Genomic DNA, 23,282 nt, shown 5'->3' on the forward strand with positions numbered 1-23,282 from the left:
CCTCACCCCTTCCCTGCAGCCCCCACAGCTGCCTGCCCCCCTGCTCTGAGAGGGGGCAGTGGGGATATGAGAGACCCCATTCCAGCCCAACAAAGGGAAAAACAGAAAACAAGATGGGAAAGAGAGAGATGGATCCCAGTAAAACCCACCAGACCTGCCCTCTGTGCTGCTCCACAGGTATCAGAATCCTGACCACTGGGCATAAATCTGTATTTTAGACACATTTGAATGAGATCATGGTTCAGATGAGAGAGACTGTGCTGGTCCTTTCTGCAGGGGTTTCCAGGTGAAACCCTGGCCTCAGCCAAAGCTGGAGGGAAATCCCACTGAAACCAGGGAATGAGGCCTTGCACGGGCAGCTGGGGCCCCAAACCCACCAACATCTCCCAGGACCCATAAGAGATAAAGATGCTGCATGGGGTTTCTAAGCCATCTGTCAAAGACACACAGTTTTACAAAAGGATGTAAGAAAAACTCTCAGTAGGCTTGGATTTATAACTGAACTTCAGTTCAGCATTTCAGTTGTACATGTTAATGATTGAGGGGCACAAGGATAAATATTTGGACAGCTGTCTAAGCTACATGGCTTGTTTTTATTGTTGGCATGTTTTTATTTTGTGCTTATGACTGTAATGATTAAAAAAATCAGATGTACAAGATCTGTTCACTAGAAGAAAGCTAAATAGTCAAGAAATGGGCCTTTGTAACTACTTCTTTACCCTGAGAGCATCACAGTTACTGCCAGTGGTAAGAAAAAAGATTAAATCACATTTGCCTTTCTCACCCTAAACCTGAGGAAAAAAAATCTAGAAACAATACAGGAAAATTTACCCAACTGGAAACCTCTCATAGATATTGATATCCTAGAAAAAATATCCTGAGAGGAAAAAAATTAATCCCAATTTGTGAAAGATCAGGCAGCTGAAATTTCTACAAGATGAGTCAGTCCTGGCACACACACACAGACACACACTTGCAAAAGATTTTTAAATAGAGGCTAATTTCAGCTGAAACTCAGCAGTGACAAGCACTTCTATAGATGACGATTTGGAATCTACATACCAGCAAAAGTAAATCAAGTGGGTGAAAGGGTTCTGAGACTACATAAAACAGTGCCTCTGTTTCCACTGAAAGCAGCCTGGGTTTGAGTCAGAACAGCCTCTCTGAAGTCTTTGACTTCAGTGTGTGTGCAGTGGATGTGAGAAAGTTTGCAGGCCTTATAAATTCAACAGGATGAGGGAAGAGCAGAGCTCAGAGCCTGTAAAACCTATGAACTGCTCAGGATTTCATCTGCAGAGATAGCAGGTAAAATCTTTACTCTGTTGAAATAAACAACAAAATGCTTGGATGCCTCATAAAGTCAAGACTTCAGAGGAGCGGCTTCCTAAATCTCGAAGTTCTGTCTTTCCGATAGAATTTATAAAGTCAGAGTTCACAGGAGCTTCTTTTTTCCTCACAGAGCAGTGATCTCCCATTGTCTGACTCTCCTACAGTACTCTGAGGAAAAAAGCAATCCACTGTTTGTTCCAGGTAAACACAGAGATTTCCAAAACACTGGTTTCTGCCCTATTCCACAATATATTGAGCTTTCAGCAAAACACAGGTCCAGATCAGAAGCTTGACTGTCAGCTAAATTAAGTGTGAAGGATCTCGCATTAGTTCTGGACAGAAGGTTACTGTGTGTCAGAGTGGTGTGACACCTCCTGCTTTGTGCTTCTCAGAGGGTACTGGAACTTTGTTTTCCACACAACATCCCAAGTATTTGAGTACAGCAAACAATGAACCACATGGCTCCTAACTCTCTCCAACAGCCCTTCTCTCCTGTACTCTGTTTTCCTGGAGTTTAAGCTGTTACCAGGATGAAATTATTTCTTTTAGGAAAAGGGATTACTACTTTTCCACTTAATTCACACACAAGAGATACTTTAATGACAAGATTTATCTACCACTGAAATCTCTTCAAAGAGTTCTTATAAATTTCTTCTTCCTCAAAACGAGACCTTATGCCTCTCACATGAAAACCCGACCACCTAGGTGGGGTATCTCACCACACTGAAGTGTGATCATGGGATGAACTTGGGCCAAGCCTTCCCAGGGCAAGAAGAAACTGTTATCTGAGCAGTTCACAGGATTAGCATCTTCACATCCCCAGTGAAGCAGCAGTTTGATCAGGGTGGCCCTCAAGGAGATGTTCCTCATACACTTGCTTTACCTTGTGCTTGTGGCATTACACTGTCTTGTCCAGACTCAGTGACTGCAGTTTCAGAAGGACAGAAGAAAAACATACACCACACATGATAGAAGAAAGGAACTGCTGACTGCTACCTTCCCTGAAGATGACAATTTCTCTGAAAAAGGGAATTGCCATCAATGTTACTGAGAACTGGTGAAGTACACAGACCTGTATGAAATTATTTTCCTCGTAGGAAGGACAATAAACTGGCCAAGTGTATAAGAAGATGAGGCACACAGCCGTGAAGAGTTACAGGCTGTTGTTAATTATGAGGTTCAACTCTTCCATGTGACCTGGAAGAAGAAACTTGTGCACCTACAGCCTTTACAGCCCCTGTTCTTCACTGTGAAATGCTGCTCTCCTTAGCAGAATTGAAAGCTCGTGATCAAACTCATTAGAATGAGAACTGCAGGTTGTGTAGTGGTTTTGAAAAATATCATCTTGTTTTTAAGATATATTTCAGGATTCCTTAATGACATTCCTTACATGAAGTCAACCATGACCATGAAACCCCATGCTTCTCATTGCTTGAGATGCTCATCTGCCTAGGAGTTCATCTTCTGCATTCTAGACAGCCTCGTCACAGTTGAAATGAAAAAATTAAATAGAGTTTACCATCTACTTATTTGCATGCTCATACAGTTACGAGGAACAACTCTCAGCACCATGCCATCAATGTTTTGCTATCCAAATTGCAAAAGGGGCTCTTAAAAAGCACTCAGTACTGGTTTACACACCCTTGGTAGCCCAGCATGATCCATGCTATGAGCAAAGGAGGCAGATGCAGAGGGCTGGCAACTCCCACAGGGGTGTCTGACTGACCACTGGCCCTCAGGCAGTGCACACAAGGGGGAGGTGACAGCTTTTACATGAGCCAGACCTGCAGCACAGCTAAAAATTACTTCAACTGCAGCATTCATCGATGGCAGTAAGCAAATACTGAGTGCCTTTGAGAGCTCCCAACAAGAATGCCATTTCTAAAGCATACTAATATGAAATACTGAAGAAAGGGTTCCATACCTTAAATTCCTCCAAGATTTTGTAATTTTTCCCGTGATATTCACAAAAGTTTTTCACTTCTTTGCATTCTGGACAGCATCCATTGTGTTCCACTTTTGTGCACTTTGGGTGGATTTTAGGGCATTCTGGCTGATCACAAACAGGTCCATCCTCAGTACAGACACAGGGACAGTTGGAATGTCCTGGGAAAAAACGTTCTCCCAGTTTGTACACAAAGCCACTGTCATCCACACAGCCCTTCCCCCGGTAATCATCAAAGATCAGATTGTCATTACTGGAGGTCTGGTCCCCTTCATCAGCAGGGTAGTCTTCATGATTGATGGCAGCTGGAGTCACCAAACCAGGGAGCACAAACAGGAGTATCCAGGCTTCATGGATAGGAAGAGCCATCCCCCTCCTCGGCTTCTCCATGGGACCTCAAAGCCAGATACAAACAGCTGCTTCCATAGGGAGACCAGTGTTGTGGTCTGCAAACAAACAGTTTCAAGTGAGAAAAAACTCAAAATTCAAGAAACATTGACTTACAAAAGTCATTGTTTCAACCAGCACCAAAGAATAAATCCGAGTTTTTTAACTGCATACGTAACTATAGCTGTTTCATTTGAATTAAACCTCTTCTTAGTTACTGGTAAAGAGAACAAAGCATGTGAAATACCTACATTGGACACACATGCCTGGACACATATGACCATAAAATATCTTTGGAGAAATGCTGAACTAGATTAGAATCATCTAATTTTTACTTTCCTCATTTTTGCAGTTGAGTTTTTGGGTGCACCAGAGATCAAACCAGGTGCCTGGAATCGCATGGTGATGGGGCAGCTCGGAGGGTTCTGAAGACAAGTTTAAGAATGGTCTAAACCTCCTGTGGTGGCCACTGTCCCTTGGTACTACGTAAGGAGCACAGCCCACCTCATTAAACCGCGGTGGGAAACCTGAGCTGCAAAGGGAGTTAAACATCATCTGTTGTCAGATCTGTGTCTGATCTGAGAGACAGTGCTGGGTTAAACTTGGGCTGCGAGAGGTGGAATGGTACAGAATCTTATTTACAGCATTTCTGAAGAGGGACTTCCTGGGCCACCAACACAGCCCAGCCAGCAGCAGGTACGTTCAATCCCGACAGAAGCAAAGATGCAATTCACCTTCTCCATTATTCAGCATTTCAGTGATTCCCAGCAAAAAACGTGGAGTGCAGGCACGTTTAAACGCCTGCATAATGCATGGAGCCGCTGAAATGTGTCGGCGTGATTTAAACTGGAGCCTTTCTAAAACTTTGGGAGCGATGCAGCCCGGCCCGACCTCCGGCGAGCTGTGCTGGAGGGAGGACGGACCCCGGGCGGGAGAGGGGCTCTGGGTGACCCCGGGAGAGCCGGCGGCAGGCGAAGGCTCCGTGCCGGTGTCCTGGGAGCACTTCTGCTGCCTGCCCACAGTGCCACATCCCCGCCACCGACCTGCCCACACACCAGCCCGCGGCCAGCGCCACCCCGGCAGCAAACTGGATTCCGAGCCCTCTTTAAAAAACCGGGCAAAGTATTACAGGAAACTTTTAAAGGAGATGAAATACCAGCATTACATGGACTGCAGAACTACGGAGGTAGATGCTGGCACAAACCAAAAAAAAAAAAAAAAAAAAAAAAAAAAAAAAAAAAAAAAAAAAAAATTGTTGGTGTGTGTGTGATCCCTTCCTTCCCTCCATTCCCAGAGCATGCACACACTGGCACACGGAGACTACACAAACATGCATTAACCTACACACACGGGCAAACGCGCACTCCCCTCCACCCCTCGGGGAGAGACTCTTATATATTGGCTTTTTGGTGGACTGCAGATGTTCAGCAATTAATTCTCCCTTAATTGAAGCAAAAAAGCAGCAGCGGGAGGAGAAAGCTTTAATCCCAGAGAAGCAGCTAAAGGATCCTGTTGACCAAGCAGTTTTTCCGAAGCCACAACAGAGGGAGACACCGGATATTACACAAGATTTATCAAATTCGAAAAGATATCTTCTTAATTGAAGTACTAGCTGTGTTTCCATCACCAGGACTACGCACCCTCTTGTTACTCCTATCAGCAATATCTACTGTAACACGGTGTTTGGAAATCCAGCGATTCATGCAGATACGGCTGCTTTACATATCTACAGAGCAGACAATCTCCCCACCTAACGCCACAGGTAGGTTGCAACACTGCAGATTTGTGGGCATTTAGAGGGAAAAAAAGAGCAGCAAACAGGGTAATATCTGAGGAAACGTGAAGCAATTTGAGAATGTGCTGGAGTTTGATGAGGAGGCTCTCAAAACAAATGTGTGTGTATACATATATATATATAAAAGTTCTCCCCAGATCATAAATAAGAGCACTATATTTCACTACAGCAGCTGAGATGTCCCACAGCAACTCACAGGCACTCGGCTCGACGCTCGCAATCAGACTGCAGATGTCTTGCACGCACACACATTTCAACAAGTAAACAAATGCTGCTTGGCTCGGAATTAGTTTACATCTTGAACTTTCTCATCATTTCTCATCCTGAGAGAGGCCAGGATCGTGGGTAAGTCTCTAAAACGTTTCCATCCGCCTTCCCTCACCCCAAGTGAATAATTCACACCTACCTGATCAGGCTGGATGTGAAAGCTGAGAGGGGTCACAGGCCAACATGGACAGAAAGATTAGAAACAGATTAGCGAAAGCAGTTCCTCCTAATCACGTTTTCGGTGTTGACTCGCGGGCAATCCCTTTTCCTCCACCTCCCATCGCAAAACGGGAGCGCGGCAGCCCAGCAGCCACATGAGAACTAAGCTTTAACCCGGCGCCGACGATTCAGAAGGAGCAGGATTCGGGCGGTCCGGAGGCTGCGATGCCGCGGAGAAACCCCGGTGCCAGCAGCAGAGTCATCGCGGCGAACTTGGGCTGCATCTCCTCAGGTCTCGGGGCGGGCGGGGGAGAGAAAACAACCCATCCCTGTCCCCTCCCTGTGCCCGGCGGATCTCCTGCGGCTCGGGCTGGGCTCGGCGGGGAAGGGGGGAGCGCTGGCGGGTTATGCGGGAGGCAGGCGGGGGAGGGCGGGCGCAGGAGCCCCGCGCCCGGCGGGCGGGCGGCCCCCGCGCCCCTCCGGGGACTGCCCGGCCCATGCCCGCCCGCGGCTCCGCGCTCCCTCCTGCCCTGATTAGGATTAATTCTGCCTTTAGGGGGGTGGTGGTAGGAAAAAAAAAAAAAAAAAAAAAAAAAAAAAGAGACGAGCCGGGGGTAAAACCCGAAAAAAAATAATGCAGGGGCGGGGCGCCCCCGCCCCGGCCGCTGCTCCGCCTGTCGCCGGCTGGGGCGACGGCTTTCCTCAGAGCTGCCGGTCCACCTCACATCCTCCGGCTGGAGCTCCCCTCAGCCCGCCTCTCTTTGGCCCGGTTCTCCTCAGATCCTCCGGCTGGAGCCCCCTCAGCCCGGCTCCCCTCAGCCCGGCTCCCCTCAGATCCACGGGCTTGGAGCTCCCCTCAGCCCGGCTCCCCCAGCCCGGCTCCCCTCAGATCCACGGGCCGGGGCTCCCCTCAGCCCCGCCGCGCTCTCCGGCTCACGGCCGCTGCCGCGGCGGTGTCCGGGCAATCGTCCCCCAGGGCCGCATTGTGGAAAGTTCGCCCCGTCCTCCCACAGGCGGCTGCGCCGGGGAAGGGGCGCCCCGGCTCCCGTGGCTCCTGCTGCGCTACATTAAAAATCCATCTCCTTGCAATTCGGCCGCGCTGGCATTAGGCGTCATTGTAAAGCTGCTTCTCCAGAAACCACCAAAAGACAGAGATTCTCGGTGTTGGGGAAAACACGGTGACAGCAGAAAGAGGGAGAAATCGAGGGGTTTATTAGGATAAAATGCCAAATAATGCTCGGTTGGGGCGGATATACACCGAAGGCGAGCCGTGAAGCTGTCAGCCCGCAGTGCTGCTCTCCAGGCGCTCCCGGGGAAGGCGATGGCCCCAGGCGTGTCACGGTGCCGAGGCCCACAGGCAGACCCTGCCGTCGGCGCCCGCGGACAGCAGGTGCTCCTGGCCGTGGAAGCGCACACAGCGCACCTCCACCCCCGGCCCGCGCAGCACCGACAGCTGCCCCACGGCCAGCGACAGCACCTGCACCGAGCCCTCGCTGCTGGCCACGGCCACCACGCCACCTGAAACACAGAGCACAGGCATCGGCGTGGGCAAAGGGGACACGAGAGAGCGGCGCTGGGAGGTTTGAGAGGGAGCTGTAGAGACACGCGCGGGTGCTCCTGATTTCTGAGATAAATTAACAGAAAGTTGGACGGATCAATAACAATGAGATTGGATTTGGGAGTGATTAAGGCAGTCTGGAGACCTCATGTTCTCCTCACAAGGAGCCTGGCTACTTTGACAGAATCACAGAATCTGCTGAGTTGGAAGGGACCCACAAAGGTCATGGAGTCCAACTCCCGGCCTTGCACAGGACACCACCAGGGTCACAGCATGTGCCCAAGTGTTGTCCAAATCTTTCTTGAACTCTTTCAAGTCGCTCCAACCATTCCCTGGGGATCCTCTTCAGTGCCCAACCACCCTCTGGAGGAAGATTTTCCTAATATCCAACCTAAACCTCCCCTGACACACCTCCAGGCCATTCTCTCAGGTCTGTCACTGGTCCCCACAGAGCAGAGATCAGTGTCTGCCCCTCCTCTTCCCCTCACGAGGAAGTTGCAAACCCTGGTGAGTCCCCCCTCAGTCTCCTCTGGCTGAACAGACCAAGTGCCCTCAGTCACTCCTTACGTGGCTTCCCTTCATGGCCCTTCACCATCTTTGTTGCCCTTTGGATGCTCTCTGATAGCTTAATAGTTTTTTAATGTTACAGTGACCAAAAGTGCACAGCATACTCAAGGTGGGGCTTCCCCAGTGCAGACCAGAGCAGGACAACCCCTTGTAGGTGGATAGAATTTTTCAGGGACAGATTCTGACACACAGCCTGGGCACCAGAGGAGCAGATGCTCTCCTAATACCTGGAGGTACTGACATCAGACTATGCTTTTGACACTGCTTTTCTTGTACTGCTCTAAGATGTGAGGATGTGAGTTTTCAGCTGAATTTCCAGGTCAAGTGTCTAACTGAACTGAGTGCTTCCTCCCTTACATCCTTATGGAAAAAACAATAATTAAATCCTTAGTACAGAACAGGGTTTAACAGTAGAAAAAATAGAACAAAACCTTAAAAAGGTTCTAAGGAGTTCCTAGTTTCCATGTGCTCTTTGAAAATCAAATGGACTCAGTTTTCAACACTTTTAAGGAAGCAAAATGTGTTTATAAGTTGTCTTCCTGCTTAAATAAAAGCTGGTAAATTATATGTTTGAAGCACCTTTTACTTACCCAGCCTCCAGATAAAGGTTCTCCTTTAGAAATTAACTATAATAATCATGAGTTTCACATACCAAAAAAAAAAAAAAAAAAACCAAAAACAACAACAACAAAAAAATCAATACATTCGTTTCAAAGCTGATGTGCCCCTAACAACAACGGGATCACTGTACTGTCAGTTGTGATCTTGGTCAAACACCTTTTTATATTTGGAGCAAGTTCAATACACCCTCCAAGTGATTACAGCTTTTCTTATGTATCGAGATTTTCTCTCTGAAAGCAAAGACATCACCAGCAGAAGAATAATTAAATTTGACACTGACAAAGACAATCTGGCACCAAGGTCATAATTTTTGGGAAGATTATGAAAAACAGGAGATATTTTTCCATTTCTAGAAACTCAGGTTATTCACCAAATTGCCAATGGGAACATACTGCCCAACAGACATGAGCATGGAGGAATTTATCCCAGTTTTAACACTTTAGGGCCCTGGGTGTGCCTATGTGGTGCACAGTTTATCCAGGGAATGTATCATCCCTCCATTCACACTAGGTCATAACAATGATGTTCTCTGTTCTGCTCATGAAGATCTGATGGCTTCATCTCGCTGTTTATCAAAAGAAACACGTAGCTTAAACCAGCTTGCAAATGCACTGAGAATATTTAACCACAACTTATGCTTAGTGTGGTCATGGATATCTGTGCAAGAAAGGGAACTAGGAAGTAGAGCTAACCATGATAAATACACCCTATTTGCAAACCTTTATAACTATCCGGCTTCTTCATCTAGAACAAAGCCTGACACAGCAAAGATCTGTAGGATGGATTAGAGTGTCCAAAGCAGCAGATGTGAATATTTATTATAAACTCTCCTCCAGCAAGTCTTTGCTGACAGAAGCATTGCATATGGATTGCACTTGCAGGGAGACTCTCCAGGCCGTCGCTGGATGACTTCTCCAGGAGCCAAACAAATGCCAATTTGCCTGCAGCCCTGACACCACAACAGCTGGGCAGAGGGTTAATGTCACTTCCAGCCTCTCAAAACCACAAATGAACCCAGTTGTTACAGAGAGGGACAGGCAGCAGAAAAGGTTTGGACAGCTGCAGTCCACTTCCAGAAAGTAAGGGCAGGACAGAGTGACAACTGAGACAAAGCTTCAGCTCATGCACTCCCTGGGGTGAGCAGGGCAGGGACAGACCCCAACCCTGCATTTTTCTGCATGCTTTGCTAGGTAAGTCACAGGCCTGAAGCAAAACCAGAGCACTCATCCATGTGAGTCATCATGGACTGTCAGTCCATGCCAGTGTTCCAACAGTCCTGGGAAACGACAGAGCCAAGAGGAAAATAGAGAGGGTCGGTAAAAACCAGCCAGCCAGGAGGTGCACTGCCTCCATCGCTAGCACTCACTGGGGAAAAGGGTGGAGGTGCACTTGGCAGCTCTGGTGAAGAATGATTCATTTCACAGGGATTTTTCCCTGAGTTAGGATATGCTAGTATGGCTGACCATGAGCACAGCCACTTCCTGGCTCAGTAGCAGCAGAGGCAGATGCACATGAGGGGGAATGCACAAAATGACATCTCATTTCCGTCACCCTTTATGTCAATGCTGATCTACGGGCTCATAACATTCTGCTCATTATAATGTAAATTTACTCCCTCCCTCCTTCCAAAAGGAGATGTTTCATTTTGGGAACAGGGAACAAATTGTGTTTTATTGCTCTTTCAAAATTTTCTCCAATTAGGAAAGCAAACAAAATCTACTACATAATTGTGATGCAAAGCTGTATTTTAATGTTGGATACTTACTTGTCACTAACGAAAGCACTTTGACTGGAGGAAGATAAAAGCCTTAAGAGAGATTGTTCTTCATACCTTTGACCCAACTGTCAGATGGGGCTGGTCTATGCAAACTCACTGAACTGAGCAGTTGGGCTGACTTGCACTGAAATGAATAGATTCTGCTTAGAAGATGCAAAGTCTCCAGGGCTCTGACCTCTAGATCCCACAGCCTCTAGATCTCCAGCTCACAAGGCTTCCAGAACCTGCTCTGGATCTGTTGGTGCACTTGGCAACATGGGGAGACAAAGTGAAGCTTTGCTCTGGCTGGCCCCATGCCAATCCTGAGCTCAGCCTTCTTCCTCAACCTGGCAGACAAGGAATGATGACAAAGCACGTTGCCACCACAAAGAGACCCTACAGTAGCAGCCTTTGTACTAATCACAGCTGATTTGCTGTTGCCCATTGCTGGAACACAAGTACTAATTTTTCTGATGTACCCCTATTATGTCCTTAGAATAACATAAGCTCTGACCAGCTGGACACTTGCTTCTAAAAGGATGCAGTGAGTTGGAAAAGGTAAAGAAAGGTAGCAAAGCCAATTAAAGGTACAAACAACTTCTGTGCAAGGAATCCTTACGAGGGATGACCGCTTAGCAGAGAAAAAACTCTGTGCATGAAAACGTACTTGGCTGGTGGTGCCTACTCTACATATAAACCTCAGGATTCAATCCTTCCTTGGGGATTCACAGAGAAATGTGGAGCCAAGCCAGACCCCAGATTACCCCCCAGAGGATGGTGAGACACAGGGTTTCCATGGAAATGCTCATCTGAATCCCACCTCATCTGGGAGCTTTGGGAATCTGGAATCTGGAATCTCTGGACAGTCACCTTTCTGTTTGGACCAGACTGAATTTACTATGAGGAATCACTGCACTTTTGGCTCCCTTTTTTCCCCAGCATTGCAGTTAAGTACTGCTGTAGGTTTCCATTCCCAGTGTCCTACAGAGAAAAGCTCTGTTCTTGTCTCCGGACTGGCAATGCTCTTTGTTTTAGGCATTGATTAATTACAAATGCAGTGCTGTTGTTTGGGTTGGAAATACATTTGTACTTAAAACAATAAAAATCATCCATGCCCTTCTAGAAGAACTATTCCTGCTACTAAAACTGTATATCTATATTGTTTTGAGAGAAGAGCTGAACCCAAAAATCGTTAAGTGCCTCAGAGATAGTAATATTTTAGCAATTTTTATTTTTTTAACTTTTAGGATACATATCCCATTCTAGAGAAGGAGGTAGTTAAAATTAATTATTTTGTATATAAATCTGTTCTTGTAAATGTTCCAAATGTACATAAAGTTACAGGCTTGATAAAGACTGTAGCCATGAAGTGCCAAGAGCAGGAATCTGGCAAAAATCCTACCAAATTTACTGGAGTGTCCATACTGACCTAAACATGCAAACTTAAAAGCAAAATTGGTGCTTTCAGTGAGGCTCAGTTGTGTTATATATAAGTAAGCATATTTCTGCTTTTTCTCATCTGCAAGGAACTTTGCATACCTATGCAAAGGAATCCTAAGGAACCAAAGCCCCTCCTGTGAATACAGTATGAAATCCATCTCCTAATTTGAACTGGTGGATAAATTTAAAATAGTGCAGGCGTGTTGAAGCAATCTAATTTGTTACTGCATTTCTTCAGAAGACAGAACTAGACAAGATTAATTTGCTGGGTTGATGGCTTCAAATTACTTGGGGTAAAAGGAACAAAACCTGTACTTGTCAAAAGACAGTTTGACAATTTATATTTCATAAGAGCCTAACAGAAGTCACAGCCATGATTACTGTCTTCTTTGTACAATGAATTTTGAGTGAAACCTTGCCAGGACCATACTACATACTGCTTTGTATGTCCAAACAGCTGGAAACTGTGACAGTTTTGGAGCAAACCACCACCACTCCTCACTGGTGAACCTTTTTATATGCCCATTAAAGCATTTAACTTTTCTTTGGGCAAAAATTAATTTACAAATTCTGTAACATTCCATTATCAAATACTCTGAAAAGTTCTGTTTTAGCCCACCAGTACTTCATGTTTCTGGAGCAGTCTAGCAGTTTCAGTGCTAATAAAACTGTGTTGTAACAACAGTCACAAACTCCAGGGCTCCCCAGGCACATCAGGCTGAGACATTCTTCCTGATAACTGGCACCGTTTGCTCGCTCCCAGTAACATTTTCCATGGACTCAGCAGCTCAGGTGAACTTTCTGCTAAAAAATGGGGCAGAACAAGGACAGTGATAAATCAGAATCCCTCCTCTTTGCTCCAGCAGCTTCTCATCAACAGAGTAGTTGAGGAGCAGGATTTGGGCAGTTGTTTCTAGTAAAAGTACAGCAGTTACTTTAGACTTGCTTGCAAATAATTCTGATGTGATAACTTCCTCAATTTAAAAATTACTTGCACTGCCTAACTGTAAGCAAAGCATCCACCTTCAAAGACAAACCCAGCTATTTCTGGGTTTAAATTAAAAGGAAAAAATCTTGCATGGATTGAAGAAATTCTGTTTATCATAACTGCATACAGAAGCCTGAGACCATTCCTGATAGCAGAGATGAAATAACATATCAAAGAAAGAAAGCAAGAAAAGCTTTGATCAATAGGGAAATGGTTTTTATACACATCAGAACCAATTTAAAGAATTCTCTAGGATCAATTTAGATAGACAGAAATGCTTCTCAGCATTTATTACCTGTGGAGGGAATATTGATCCCATCCATTGATTTCTCCTATGCATGTAGAGCAGCATCTGGTTTTGTCGTGTGGGATTTTTCCAAAGAAAGATGACCCAAAGTGGAAGGTATCAAGAAACTACTTACATTTTAAGGACTTACATTAATGGTTCAACCAATGTCACTACTCAGAACTTTTAAACTCTGTTCAAGAATAGTCAGAATGTAATTTAGCTTAATTTTGGCACATAATTGTTAGTCAATGGAATACATTTTAAGATAAGTGGGTTTTTTTGAACCTTACTTACCAAAGGCTACCAATTCCTTATATAACACACTGCATCAAACATATTTTCTTTCCCATTCCCTTTTTAAAAGGAATGTCTCTTAATGGTTATATTACAAATTGCACAGCCCTAATGGAGTACATTCCCTTTGAATTAAGGTCTTTTGTCATTATTGGAGCTGCAACCATTTGCATCATCACCAGGATCCCTCAGCCTGGAATCTCTAGGAATTGGTCACCTCTCAGGTGAGATGTGAAAGGTAAAAATACCCAGTCCCTCCCTTTAGTAATCTGGCTAACAGTTAGTGTGCGTGCCTACATAAAAGCAAATGGAATATTTACAAGGGCTGCAAACTATGATTGCAGTGGCTGTAGATAAAATTCTTCATTACTGTCACACTAAGCAGATTGTTATTTACCAGGCAACTGATTCCAACATTTGATAGATGGTGGACAATTTTTCTTTTGTTCTATAAACTGCTTTTGACAAATATAACAACTCTTTCTTGTACACTATGTTTTTCTTAGGAATGATCTTTTTAGACATTATTGTAAATCCTCCATTCTCAAATGTGAGTAAAACCTCCTAAACATTCTTGTGGAAATAATGATGACCCCCCCCCTCCCCCTTTGTCTTCACACTCTATTTAGATCTTTCAAGGGACAGGGCATAGAAGAATAACTTGAGCACTTTGTAATTCCCTTGCAGCAATTCACTAAATATTCTCAGTAATGGAGACCAAAAGGCAAGCTGGGAAAGAGAGAAGGCATCCAAGAATCTGCTGACACAGGCATTTAATACACTGGTACCAAAATAAAATCCTTTTGTCATTCTCTCTAGAGACTTTTTTTCTTTCCCCTTTCTCAGAAGTATTTAAATAGACATAGATTTGGCAAAGCATATTAAGGAAAATTAGCTCATCTCAGTGTGCACTTAAGCTTGTGACTCACCTTATGCATGTGAAGTCATTCAACTCAGTGCAATCCTGTGCTCAAATGGGGCAGGATCAGGGCACCACAAACAGAGTCATTACTGCAACAAGGCCTTGCAGCACAAGGTCTTAGAATGAGCAAACTCACTTCGTGTTTGGCTTTCAGCAGGACACCAACAGTCCAGCCTCCTAAACAGAAAGGCAGCTTTTTAGGCTGAGTGTGGCCATGTGGTGCAGGTGTCCTAGACCCAAGTATCATAGCAAGGTAATGAGAGGAAAGTCAGTGCAGAGAGGTTTCTCAGACAAATTATTCAGTAGACATTTACAAAGGTGGAAAGCAATTCCCCTGGAACACAGAAAAACCTCAAATTACCCAAGCGGTGTGTTAGCAGAAATTCAATTCACATCTTTAAAAATCTGCATGTAGAGATTTGCCTGGCTGATAAATGAGTGTAGAGTGGGATGTGGCCTGAAGCATTTCCCTCCAAAGAGTAAAGGCATGAAGTAATGTTTGGCTGATGGAAAAAGGGGACTTCTCTTAACTCCTTACTCTGTGGAACAGTGACCTAGATGAAGAGGCATTATTCCTGGAGCTTAAACTGGTCTCAGAACTCGACAAATCTTTTTCAAGCAAGAAATCACCACAAGGTTACTCAGAGCAAAGAAAGCATTTATCTGATAGAAGAAAATCCTTTATATAAAAGAATTTAAAGCCTTTTTATAAGGATTTCTAGACTCAGACCATTACTGTAAAGCTAACTTTCAGCTGGACTTGAGCTCATTTATATTACATTTTAGTTGGCCTTTTTGGTAGCATTTTGGATTTTTAAAGTAGTTTCAAAACAAAGCAAGAAGTATTAAAGCAGGAACTTTTGAAGCAGAGTCTTCAAGATGTCAAAACCTTTCTGGATGTGTTAATGAGGCATGTTGAATATATTAAAAGTAATATATTGGGAATAAAAGGAAAATACCTTCTTGTCTAGGACTGGGTTTTTGAAATGAAACTGTCTGTCACAGCAGAATATTTTAATGCATATAATAGGAAGGCACTTGTCTAGCTTTCAGTGTTACCTAGAATACCTGAATGTGGGCACATGTGTAGGTCTGTGTTTCCAAGGGAATCTACCTTGAGGAAAAAAACCAATGAGGAAAGACCAAGCCATCCTGGCAAAAATCCTTGGATTGCTACCAAGTGTGGGAGCTCGGGCCCAGCAAGCTGTTCTGAAACACAAAATCCCAAAAGGCAGCATTTGGTTTTTAAGCCCCCACTAAAGGGGAGGTGTTGAGTGGACCTCAACCACGGGGAGCTGCCAGGAACCCCGGCAGGACAGTAATGGGTTGGCTGAGAAACTCCTGAGACAGTGACATCAGTGCTGGTGCTGCTGCAGCTGTGCTTGTGCTGCCCAGGGCAACAACATGACAAAAATGTCACATTTTAAGAAAGCAACAGAGGAAAAGAGGAAAGATCAGTATCATCGGATGCTCTTCAAAAAGGAATAAATCACCATAAAATTATCTGCAGGAGTTGCCAAGCTGAACCTCTGCTTGCAAAGGAACTTAAGACTTTTTATGTGATGGCAAATGCTCTAGAGCATGATTACGGTTCACATTCAGATCTTGGTCTGAAGAACAAGCTTTTCTCTTCTGCTAAACTTATATATTGGAAGCAGCATGCCAAGTACTGTAGTGTAAGTAACACTTTCTCCAGAACACATTAGCTGTTTTCTTGGTGTTTCAAGAGTTGCACCTACATTAACTAAAAACTTCCATTAAGAAAAATAATACTTACTGATGGGCTGAGAAAAATTAAGTCACAGCAAAATTTCTGTCACCACAAATTAAAAATTCTCATTTCTGCTACAAGTGGGGTCCCTGAACACAGATTTGGGTGGAAAACCATGCTTTCCTCTGAACTTTTTACTTGGCTGCAGCTGTCTGTGGTTTAGGCATTGGAATGCCTCACTTTTAAGAATTCATTGAAGTTGAGCGATGTATAAAGAGATGAAAAATTCCAGGTATGCAGGTACACAGCTCTGACTAATGGAAACACTGGTTTAAAAGCATTCAGAGAGTAGAAGATTACCTTTGTATTAATGCTCTGCTCCTTCTCCTTTCACCACTTTGAGATGCCTGCAGTCATTCAGTTAAAGCCTCCCTGATCCTCCTTCCCTTCTCAAGAGATAAGATGTGTATGCCTGTGTTACAGAAGATGAGACTGGGAAATGAACACCGATTTATTTTTCCCTTGGACAGCGTATGCATCATCCTTTCCATTAACTCTAAGGGACTGACCAGATGTGTAATCACTTTTTGACACGGAGAGGGATTCATCTCATCTGACCTTGCCATGCCACAGTGGATTCAGTTCATCCAGGCTCCTTCTGCAACTCCCAGGGAGGAAAACTCCCTTTTCCCAGGAGCTCTCCTGCCTCTCAGGGACAGCAGGCTCTGTGTGTTGACTACAGAAGGACCTCCACAGCTGTTGTAGTGCACCCCTATAATTTAACAGATGTTTCTGTATTAGGAAAGAGTTTGAGTTTTATCCCTGAACTTTTAAGGAAGAAGAACCAGAAACTTCTATGCTCTTCTCACTGTCATTGTCCCAGTGCCAGGACAAAAGCAGCTGTTGGATCCTTTAGCTGTTCCTCAAGAAATGCAGCTATTTTCTATTGAGCAGCATGCAAAACCCCCCTCCTAGATCACTGAATACTTGAGAGAGAGCACAAAGATTCTCAGGGCTTTTTTTGGGGTGTCTTAGCAGGTGCAAGGGACCTCCCTGCACTGTGTATGGCTTTTATTCTTTTGTTCTGCATAGTTTGTTATTTTCACTTTAATTAAAACCTTTTACTTTTTCAAAACACACCAAATCAGCCGTCTTACTAATTTTTCATAAGCCATTTCTGAGAGGTTGCTGGTCAGTTCTCAGAGCTTGATACACCTTTGTGGGGCTCAGAACACGCTGGCCTCACGCAGCCTGTATCACACAGTCCTCTCTCAGACAGCTCAGACAGGGTGGCACTAAATCCCATGCAGGAGTTCCAAACAAGCATGTGAAAGACATTTTTAGAGAATTCCCTAACTTGCTGGCAGATGTGTAAAGCAGAGCATCTGCAAATGTACCTAGGCACCTGTTCCATCTAGGGGCTTAAATACCATCAAAAGCCAGACTTACATAGGCAATGACCTCTATTAATCCCAAGTTGTAATCATTTGGTGCAACTCTCACGTTGTGGCAACAATCCATAATTTCAGTAGCATTTGATAGGAAAGCAGATCATGTGCATTGTCAACATTTTGTAACCCTATTAACTCTGAGATAATGGACTTGTCTCTGCTGTATTTCTAAGCTTATTGGAGTGGACAGTAATTAGCACTTCCTTTCTTTCATACAAATCTCTTGACCCCCAGAGCCAGTTCTTACATCACAGCTAATAACCACTGCAGGTGATCAAAGCCTGAGATGGAGGTGGGACACAGACCTAGAAGCCAAACTTCAGTTTACTTCCAGAGTTTAAGCAAGAGTCATGAAAACTACTGCTTCAGAGAAAAAGCACTTTTAAGGGAAGGTAATATTTATTTTACTTTGCCTCAAAATGTTCTGCTTAAATGTTTTATCTCTGAATACGCTCCCTAAAAAGAGGTGCACTGTCCTTATGATCCCAGACCAGAGCAGCTCTGGCTAAACATTGTGGATTCTTAATGCTTTTTGCACTCATTACTCTTTCCTAGGAAAGATTAATAATCAGGAAACACCTCTGGTTTGTCCTTAAAGCTAGCTTATTATTATTATTATTTCAAGCTTAGAGAATGATCTAATGTATGTGGATTCTGGTTTCTGTCAAGCCAAGTTCTTTGCTGCATGACACTCCTGAGACATGGAATCCTGGGACATGGACAGGGTTAAAGCCCTGCTGAGGTGGCTGGGAAAGCCAGGCTTGGCTTGTGCTGTGTGTGCCTCCAGCTTAGCCTGAGGTTCCCCTCCTGACTGTGCAGTGTCCCATCTGCTGTAGCTGTCCGGGCATCTTCTCTGGTGACTGGAAAGAGATGAGTGAGATAAAATGATCCTGGCTCATCCCCACTCCCCATTTACTCCATGGCTAGCTTGAGCAAATTATCTCGTTTTTAGGTGGTCAAATAGATGGGGTCAATGCCACCTTTAATCTCAAACTTCAGTTGTCCCAACTCAAATTGAGTTTTTTTGTCTGTTTATAAAACTTTAAGATTTTAAATCTTAATCAGTGCAGCCTTCAGATGTTGCCTACACTATCACAATGATAACAGTGACTTTTGTCTTTCTTCCATATTATAACTAAAGAGTGTTTCACCATGGTAGTAAAACCAGACAAGACAGACACACAGGAAGACTCTGAAAACAAAACAAAAACCTCAAAGTAGAAAACTGGGCTCAATAAAATCTCCTCCAAGTACAAGTTCCAAGAGTCTCCCTTTAACTTAAGCATGTTATTGTCAACAGTGGCATCTCTCTTCAGCCGTTCCCTTAACTAAACATTCCTATTACTGTCATTCCTCGGGTTGTCATATTCACTGCCTTGACAGCACAAACACTGTGCTGTAAAATCTGTCAGAGAGGCCAGCTGATTTCCTACATCTTCTGACACTGGCAGGTCTTTAATATCAGGCTGTCAGAACACCTGAGAGAAAGGTGGGTGCTTCCCTGTTCAGGGCTGTTACTGTGACTACCATCACACATACTTTAACCATTACCCTTACACTGCTGTGAAATCCTGACTTTTATGCCCTTGGAGTCCCACAGCAGAAAATGCTGCTGGCATAAATCTATCGTAGAGGTTAGCTGGCTCACTAACCCATGCAGTTCTATATGTACAACGAAGCCTTTATGTTTTACAAAGCTTATATAGTGTTTTCTTAAATTTTTTTTTTTTTTTTTTTTTTTTTTTTTTTTTGTCAGAGGGGAGCTGTAGTAGGTGTACCGATTACTCAGTGACAGGCGTAGGTGAAACTCAGCTGCTTAAAATAAACCCCTCTGTGCCAGGACCCTTTGTCTTTGGGTGTACTCATGGAGCAGATGAGCTTGGTGGGCAGTGAGTTTTCTGTAATGCAAAACTCCTTTGATTCAATATTAAAATGAAACTGAGGGCAGCAGAACAAGAGTAAATCAGACCAGAATAGTCCCAGGTCTTTAACTGTTTATGGCACTTGCTTTACAGGGATGAGAGCATCTGCAATCCTGCTGCTGCTCAGCTATTGTTCCCCAGTGACAGTGAGCTAAGTGTTCCTGGGCAAATCATTATCCTGGGATAGGCCTTTTTTAATCTCTCCTGTTCTAGCATTCTGTTTGGATACAGAGAAAAAAAAATGAAGAGCTGTTTAAAAAGATTTTGTAGCCCCTGGATCAGGATGCTCCTGAGGTGTATCTGTCTCTGCTGCTACCAACAGCCCAGTTGATCACACAGTGTGACACAGTGCCACAGAAGCCACATGGGTGATGGATTTAGGAAACCCCATTCCAAGAATAAAGAGTGTGACAAGCAAAGCATGCACTTCCAGGTAGTATGAGTCAGGTAAGCCACCAGAACGATGGATGAATGTTGTATAGCTTTAAGTGACTGTATTGATGCTCCGGGAGTTTCTGCTCACAAAGAGGAGAACAAAAATTTAAGTCTTTAGTGCTTTAATTGCTAAAGAACATTTGCTGCAGGAACCTAATAACTTTTTTTTGCACAAATCCACGAACACCCCACAAGAGCATTACTGGAAAATCAACAGAGTTGTGGCTGAGGCAGAGATAGGACAAGTTTGGAGGTCAGTTCCAATAAGTGCCTTGCACAGTTCATTTAATTTCCCCAGACCTCAGCTCTCCATCTGCAACAGAAACCTGAATCACCACTTTATTCAGCTCATCTCTTTAGGCTGACCAGGGTGGGAACTCCTACAGCTTGTCCAGTGGAGCCTCTGGGCATTCTTGAAAAAAATCATAAATAATCACAGAGTGGGTCGGAAGAGACCTTAGAAGTGCTGTAAGGCAGCAGCAGATCTCCTGGCTCTGTGTACAGACAAGGCATTGAGTGAACCTTGAGGGATAACACACAGTATGGGCTTCAAAATTCCCCTTGGGATTCAAAATCCCCAATCCCCCTCACCTGTCTCCAGGGCATGGCCAAAGGCAGGCGGGGAGAGTGGGCTGGCTGCTCCTGCCTGGAGTGAATGCTGCTCTCAAAGTAACAAATGCCACTGTCATCACAGCTTTGATGACACTAATGCTGAACTGCTGGACAGCATCCAACAAAAACCTATGGTGAGGTAATGGGATGGAGCTGAAAAGAGAGTGCTGAAAAGGAATCCCCAGCTAATAGAGCTCTGATGATTTTGAGTATACACGGAGTGTCTTGTAATACTACAGCTAAGTGATAGTTAAATAAACAACAAAGGTAATTGCAGGGTACTTCAGTCACTTTGCAGATTTATGGTGCTTTGAAGGCAGCTCCTTGCAGCGCTCCCTGCCAAGGTTTTCATCGGGGTTAACGCTTTTGACTCCTGTGCTTTAAGTGTCTGAAAGATATGAATTGTGTTTCACTTGCTGTCCTGGATTGACTGGGACACTGCTGTTTTTATTCACAGCCAAAAAATATTTTTAATTCTTTATGGATTATTTATCCCTTGCCTGAGAAGCCAGCATAGGTCAGGTCTGAATGAGTTTGTCTCAGACCTTGCATAGCAGCTGCTCTTTCAAGCCTAAGTCCATGATGTGCAACGGTTTCCAAAATTAAAATGTCCTACCAGACCCAAGTAGTTTCTGATATATTAGATTAAGATATAAAATCTAACTGTGAACCCCTTGAACTGTGTTCCTTTTCCTTGAACTTGCCATTTGCAATCCTACTGATTGCTTGGAGACGTTAGTTGCTCTTTCCTGTGCTCACAGAGCCAGTTATGCATGAAAATTGTGGCAGTAGGGCTTTGTAAGTCCAAAACATCCCCTTCCTAGGACTGCATAAGCATGGGTAGTTTAAATTATTTTCATTTAAAGCCAGGTTTCCAAAGCAACCCTGTCAAATAGAGGCATCCACCTTTCTCATCTGCTGGATGACTCTGGCTAATAGCTAGGCTGTCATGGTCTCCAAAAGAAGGAAGACTGCAGTTCTCCTCCACCACTGTATTATCTTTTCTCATTGCTTTTATATTTTGGCAAACCTGCCATGATAGGAGGTAATTCTAGCTTGTAAGGTCTGAGAAGAATTGAATGCAAATCCCAATGCATAACTTTCATATCTAAATATGTAATTTTCTGCAACCTCCTTGTCTCCTGCAGATTTACCCAAAAAGCTGGTGAATACTTTGCTATTTTTCCCCTTCTTTGGAAACACAGGTTGTACTCTAATACCTCTTATCCTTCTCCAGCAATTATTTTCCTTCTTGTAATGAAGCTCAGCACCTACCTGCAGACATTCTCAGTCTAGCCTGGCATTTCTATGTTCTCTTCTACATCCATCCAGTTCTTTACTCCACACTCTTTATTCTTCACTTTCTCAGCTGTGCCTCAGGTGGTCCCATCCATCCATCCATCCATCCATCCATCCATCCATCCATCCATCCATCCATCCTCCCATTCATCAGGATAACACATCCCCACTTCCAGCTCCACACTGGACCTGCTCTTCTTCTGACACATTTCCATCTTGAAGCACTGGTTTGAACTTCTTTTTGTGATTTACATATTCTTTTGATGATTTCCAAATAAAATCTTTGTCATTTAGCTTTCTAAACAGCATATCAACACAGCCAGGCTCCTGTAACTCCTGGATTACTTAATCATCTACATGACTATCCTGATGAGACAAAAAATGATGCATACAGAAAATCACTTAGAAATTCCATCCTCCACAAAATTTTAAATGCCTTCTGTGTTATTCTTAATTAGTAAGTTGCTTAATAATACTGTCCTGACATAGTCCTGTGAGGAATTATAGGAATTAACCTGAGCTATTACAATGCTCAGACAATTTTCCTTGTCAGAACACAAGTCTTACTCTTGCAGTGCCATGTGTTTTGGGCCAGCACAGACACCGGCCCTGCCCAAGAGAATCTTTGGCCCCTTGGTAGGACAGGGTTATCAGCCATGTCTCACCAAAGAAACTTCAGCCTTTGTCTTTCTTCTTCATTTATTCTTCATAAAGAATTCAAGTTGAATTCTTCATAAAAAATTCAAACAGTGGTGTTAGGGCAGAATCCCAGGGTCTTATTTTGTGTACAAGGAAAGCTGTGGGTTACATCGTGTTCCTCCACCTTGGGAGAGCTTTTGCTTTAAATATGACCTTGTACTCCTGTGATTCTATCCCCATGGATACAGATCTCTTTCATCTGTATGCTCCAGGTGAATGGATGGTTCCCTAATAGTGTTAATTTTTGTTATTAACTTTTAATAACCTCCACAATTCAATTAATTTGACATTTCCATTAGACAATTGCATCAGTTCTTTCCTTCCACTGTAATTGAGTGCAGATCTTTGAGTTAAAGCTGCAAATGGATGCAGCTTCAATAAATGACATTTGTTTTAAAACAGGGCTCCCATCTGGTTCTAGAGTTTCTCAAAAGCTGGAAATGCTCAGCTGAATTTCCAATTGCAGCAACTACTGAAGGGGAAAACCAGGCTCCACTTTCATATCCATCCTCTCCCTGAGTCTCATTGTCTGTCTGTCTGTCTGTCTCTCCATGTATATGTATTTCCACAGGTTTGATTCAGACTCAGTCCCTGAATTCTTTATGTAATACATTTGCCAGGGGGTTGGTCTGGTTTCACAAGAGCTTTAGCAACATAACCAAAGCAACCATGCCAGGGCTGCATAAATGGAATTTCAGCAAGTACTTCTAAACAGAACCTCTTCACCAAATTGTTTTTCTGTAATTGAAAAATGTCTTTCAAATGGAACCACTTAGCATAGCTCTGAACTCTATCCAGGATGGTCATAAACTGCTGCTCACTGGCTAAGGCCCAAG

General features: G+C 44.0%; 2 protein-coding genes across 2 annotated transcripts in view; both read right to left on the minus strand.

Annotated features, from left to right (window-relative positions):
* Positions 1-6,718, minus strand: part of VWC2L (von Willebrand factor C domain containing 2 like) — a 46,032-nt gene extending 39,314 nt beyond the window's left edge. The window contains exons 1-2 of the mRNA XM_083864588.1: positions 5,863-6,718; positions 3,254-3,720 (exon numbers count right to left, since the gene is read on the minus strand). Of these exons, the coding sequence (XP_083720714.1) occupies positions 3,254-3,664 (411 nt within the window). The 5' untranslated portion in view covers positions 3,665-3,720; positions 5,863-6,718. The remainder of the gene's footprint in view (positions 1-3,253; positions 3,721-5,862) is intronic.
* Positions 6,719-7,197: 479 nt separating this feature from the next.
* SPAG16 (sperm associated antigen 16) overlaps positions 7,198-23,282 on the minus strand; it is a 361,603-nt gene continuing 345,518 nt past the window's right edge. Inside the window, exon 16 of the mRNA XM_083864919.1 lies at positions 7,198-7,400. Within this exon, the coding sequence (XP_083721045.1) occupies positions 7,219-7,400 (182 nt within the window). The 3' untranslated portion in view covers positions 7,198-7,218. The remainder of the gene's footprint in view (positions 7,401-23,282) is intronic.

This window comes from Zosterops lateralis, assembly GCF_965231275.1.
Source record: "Zosterops lateralis genome assembly, chromosome: 7".
NCBI classification, from domain to species: domain Eukaryota; kingdom Metazoa; phylum Chordata; class Aves; order Passeriformes; family Zosteropidae; genus Zosterops; species Zosterops lateralis.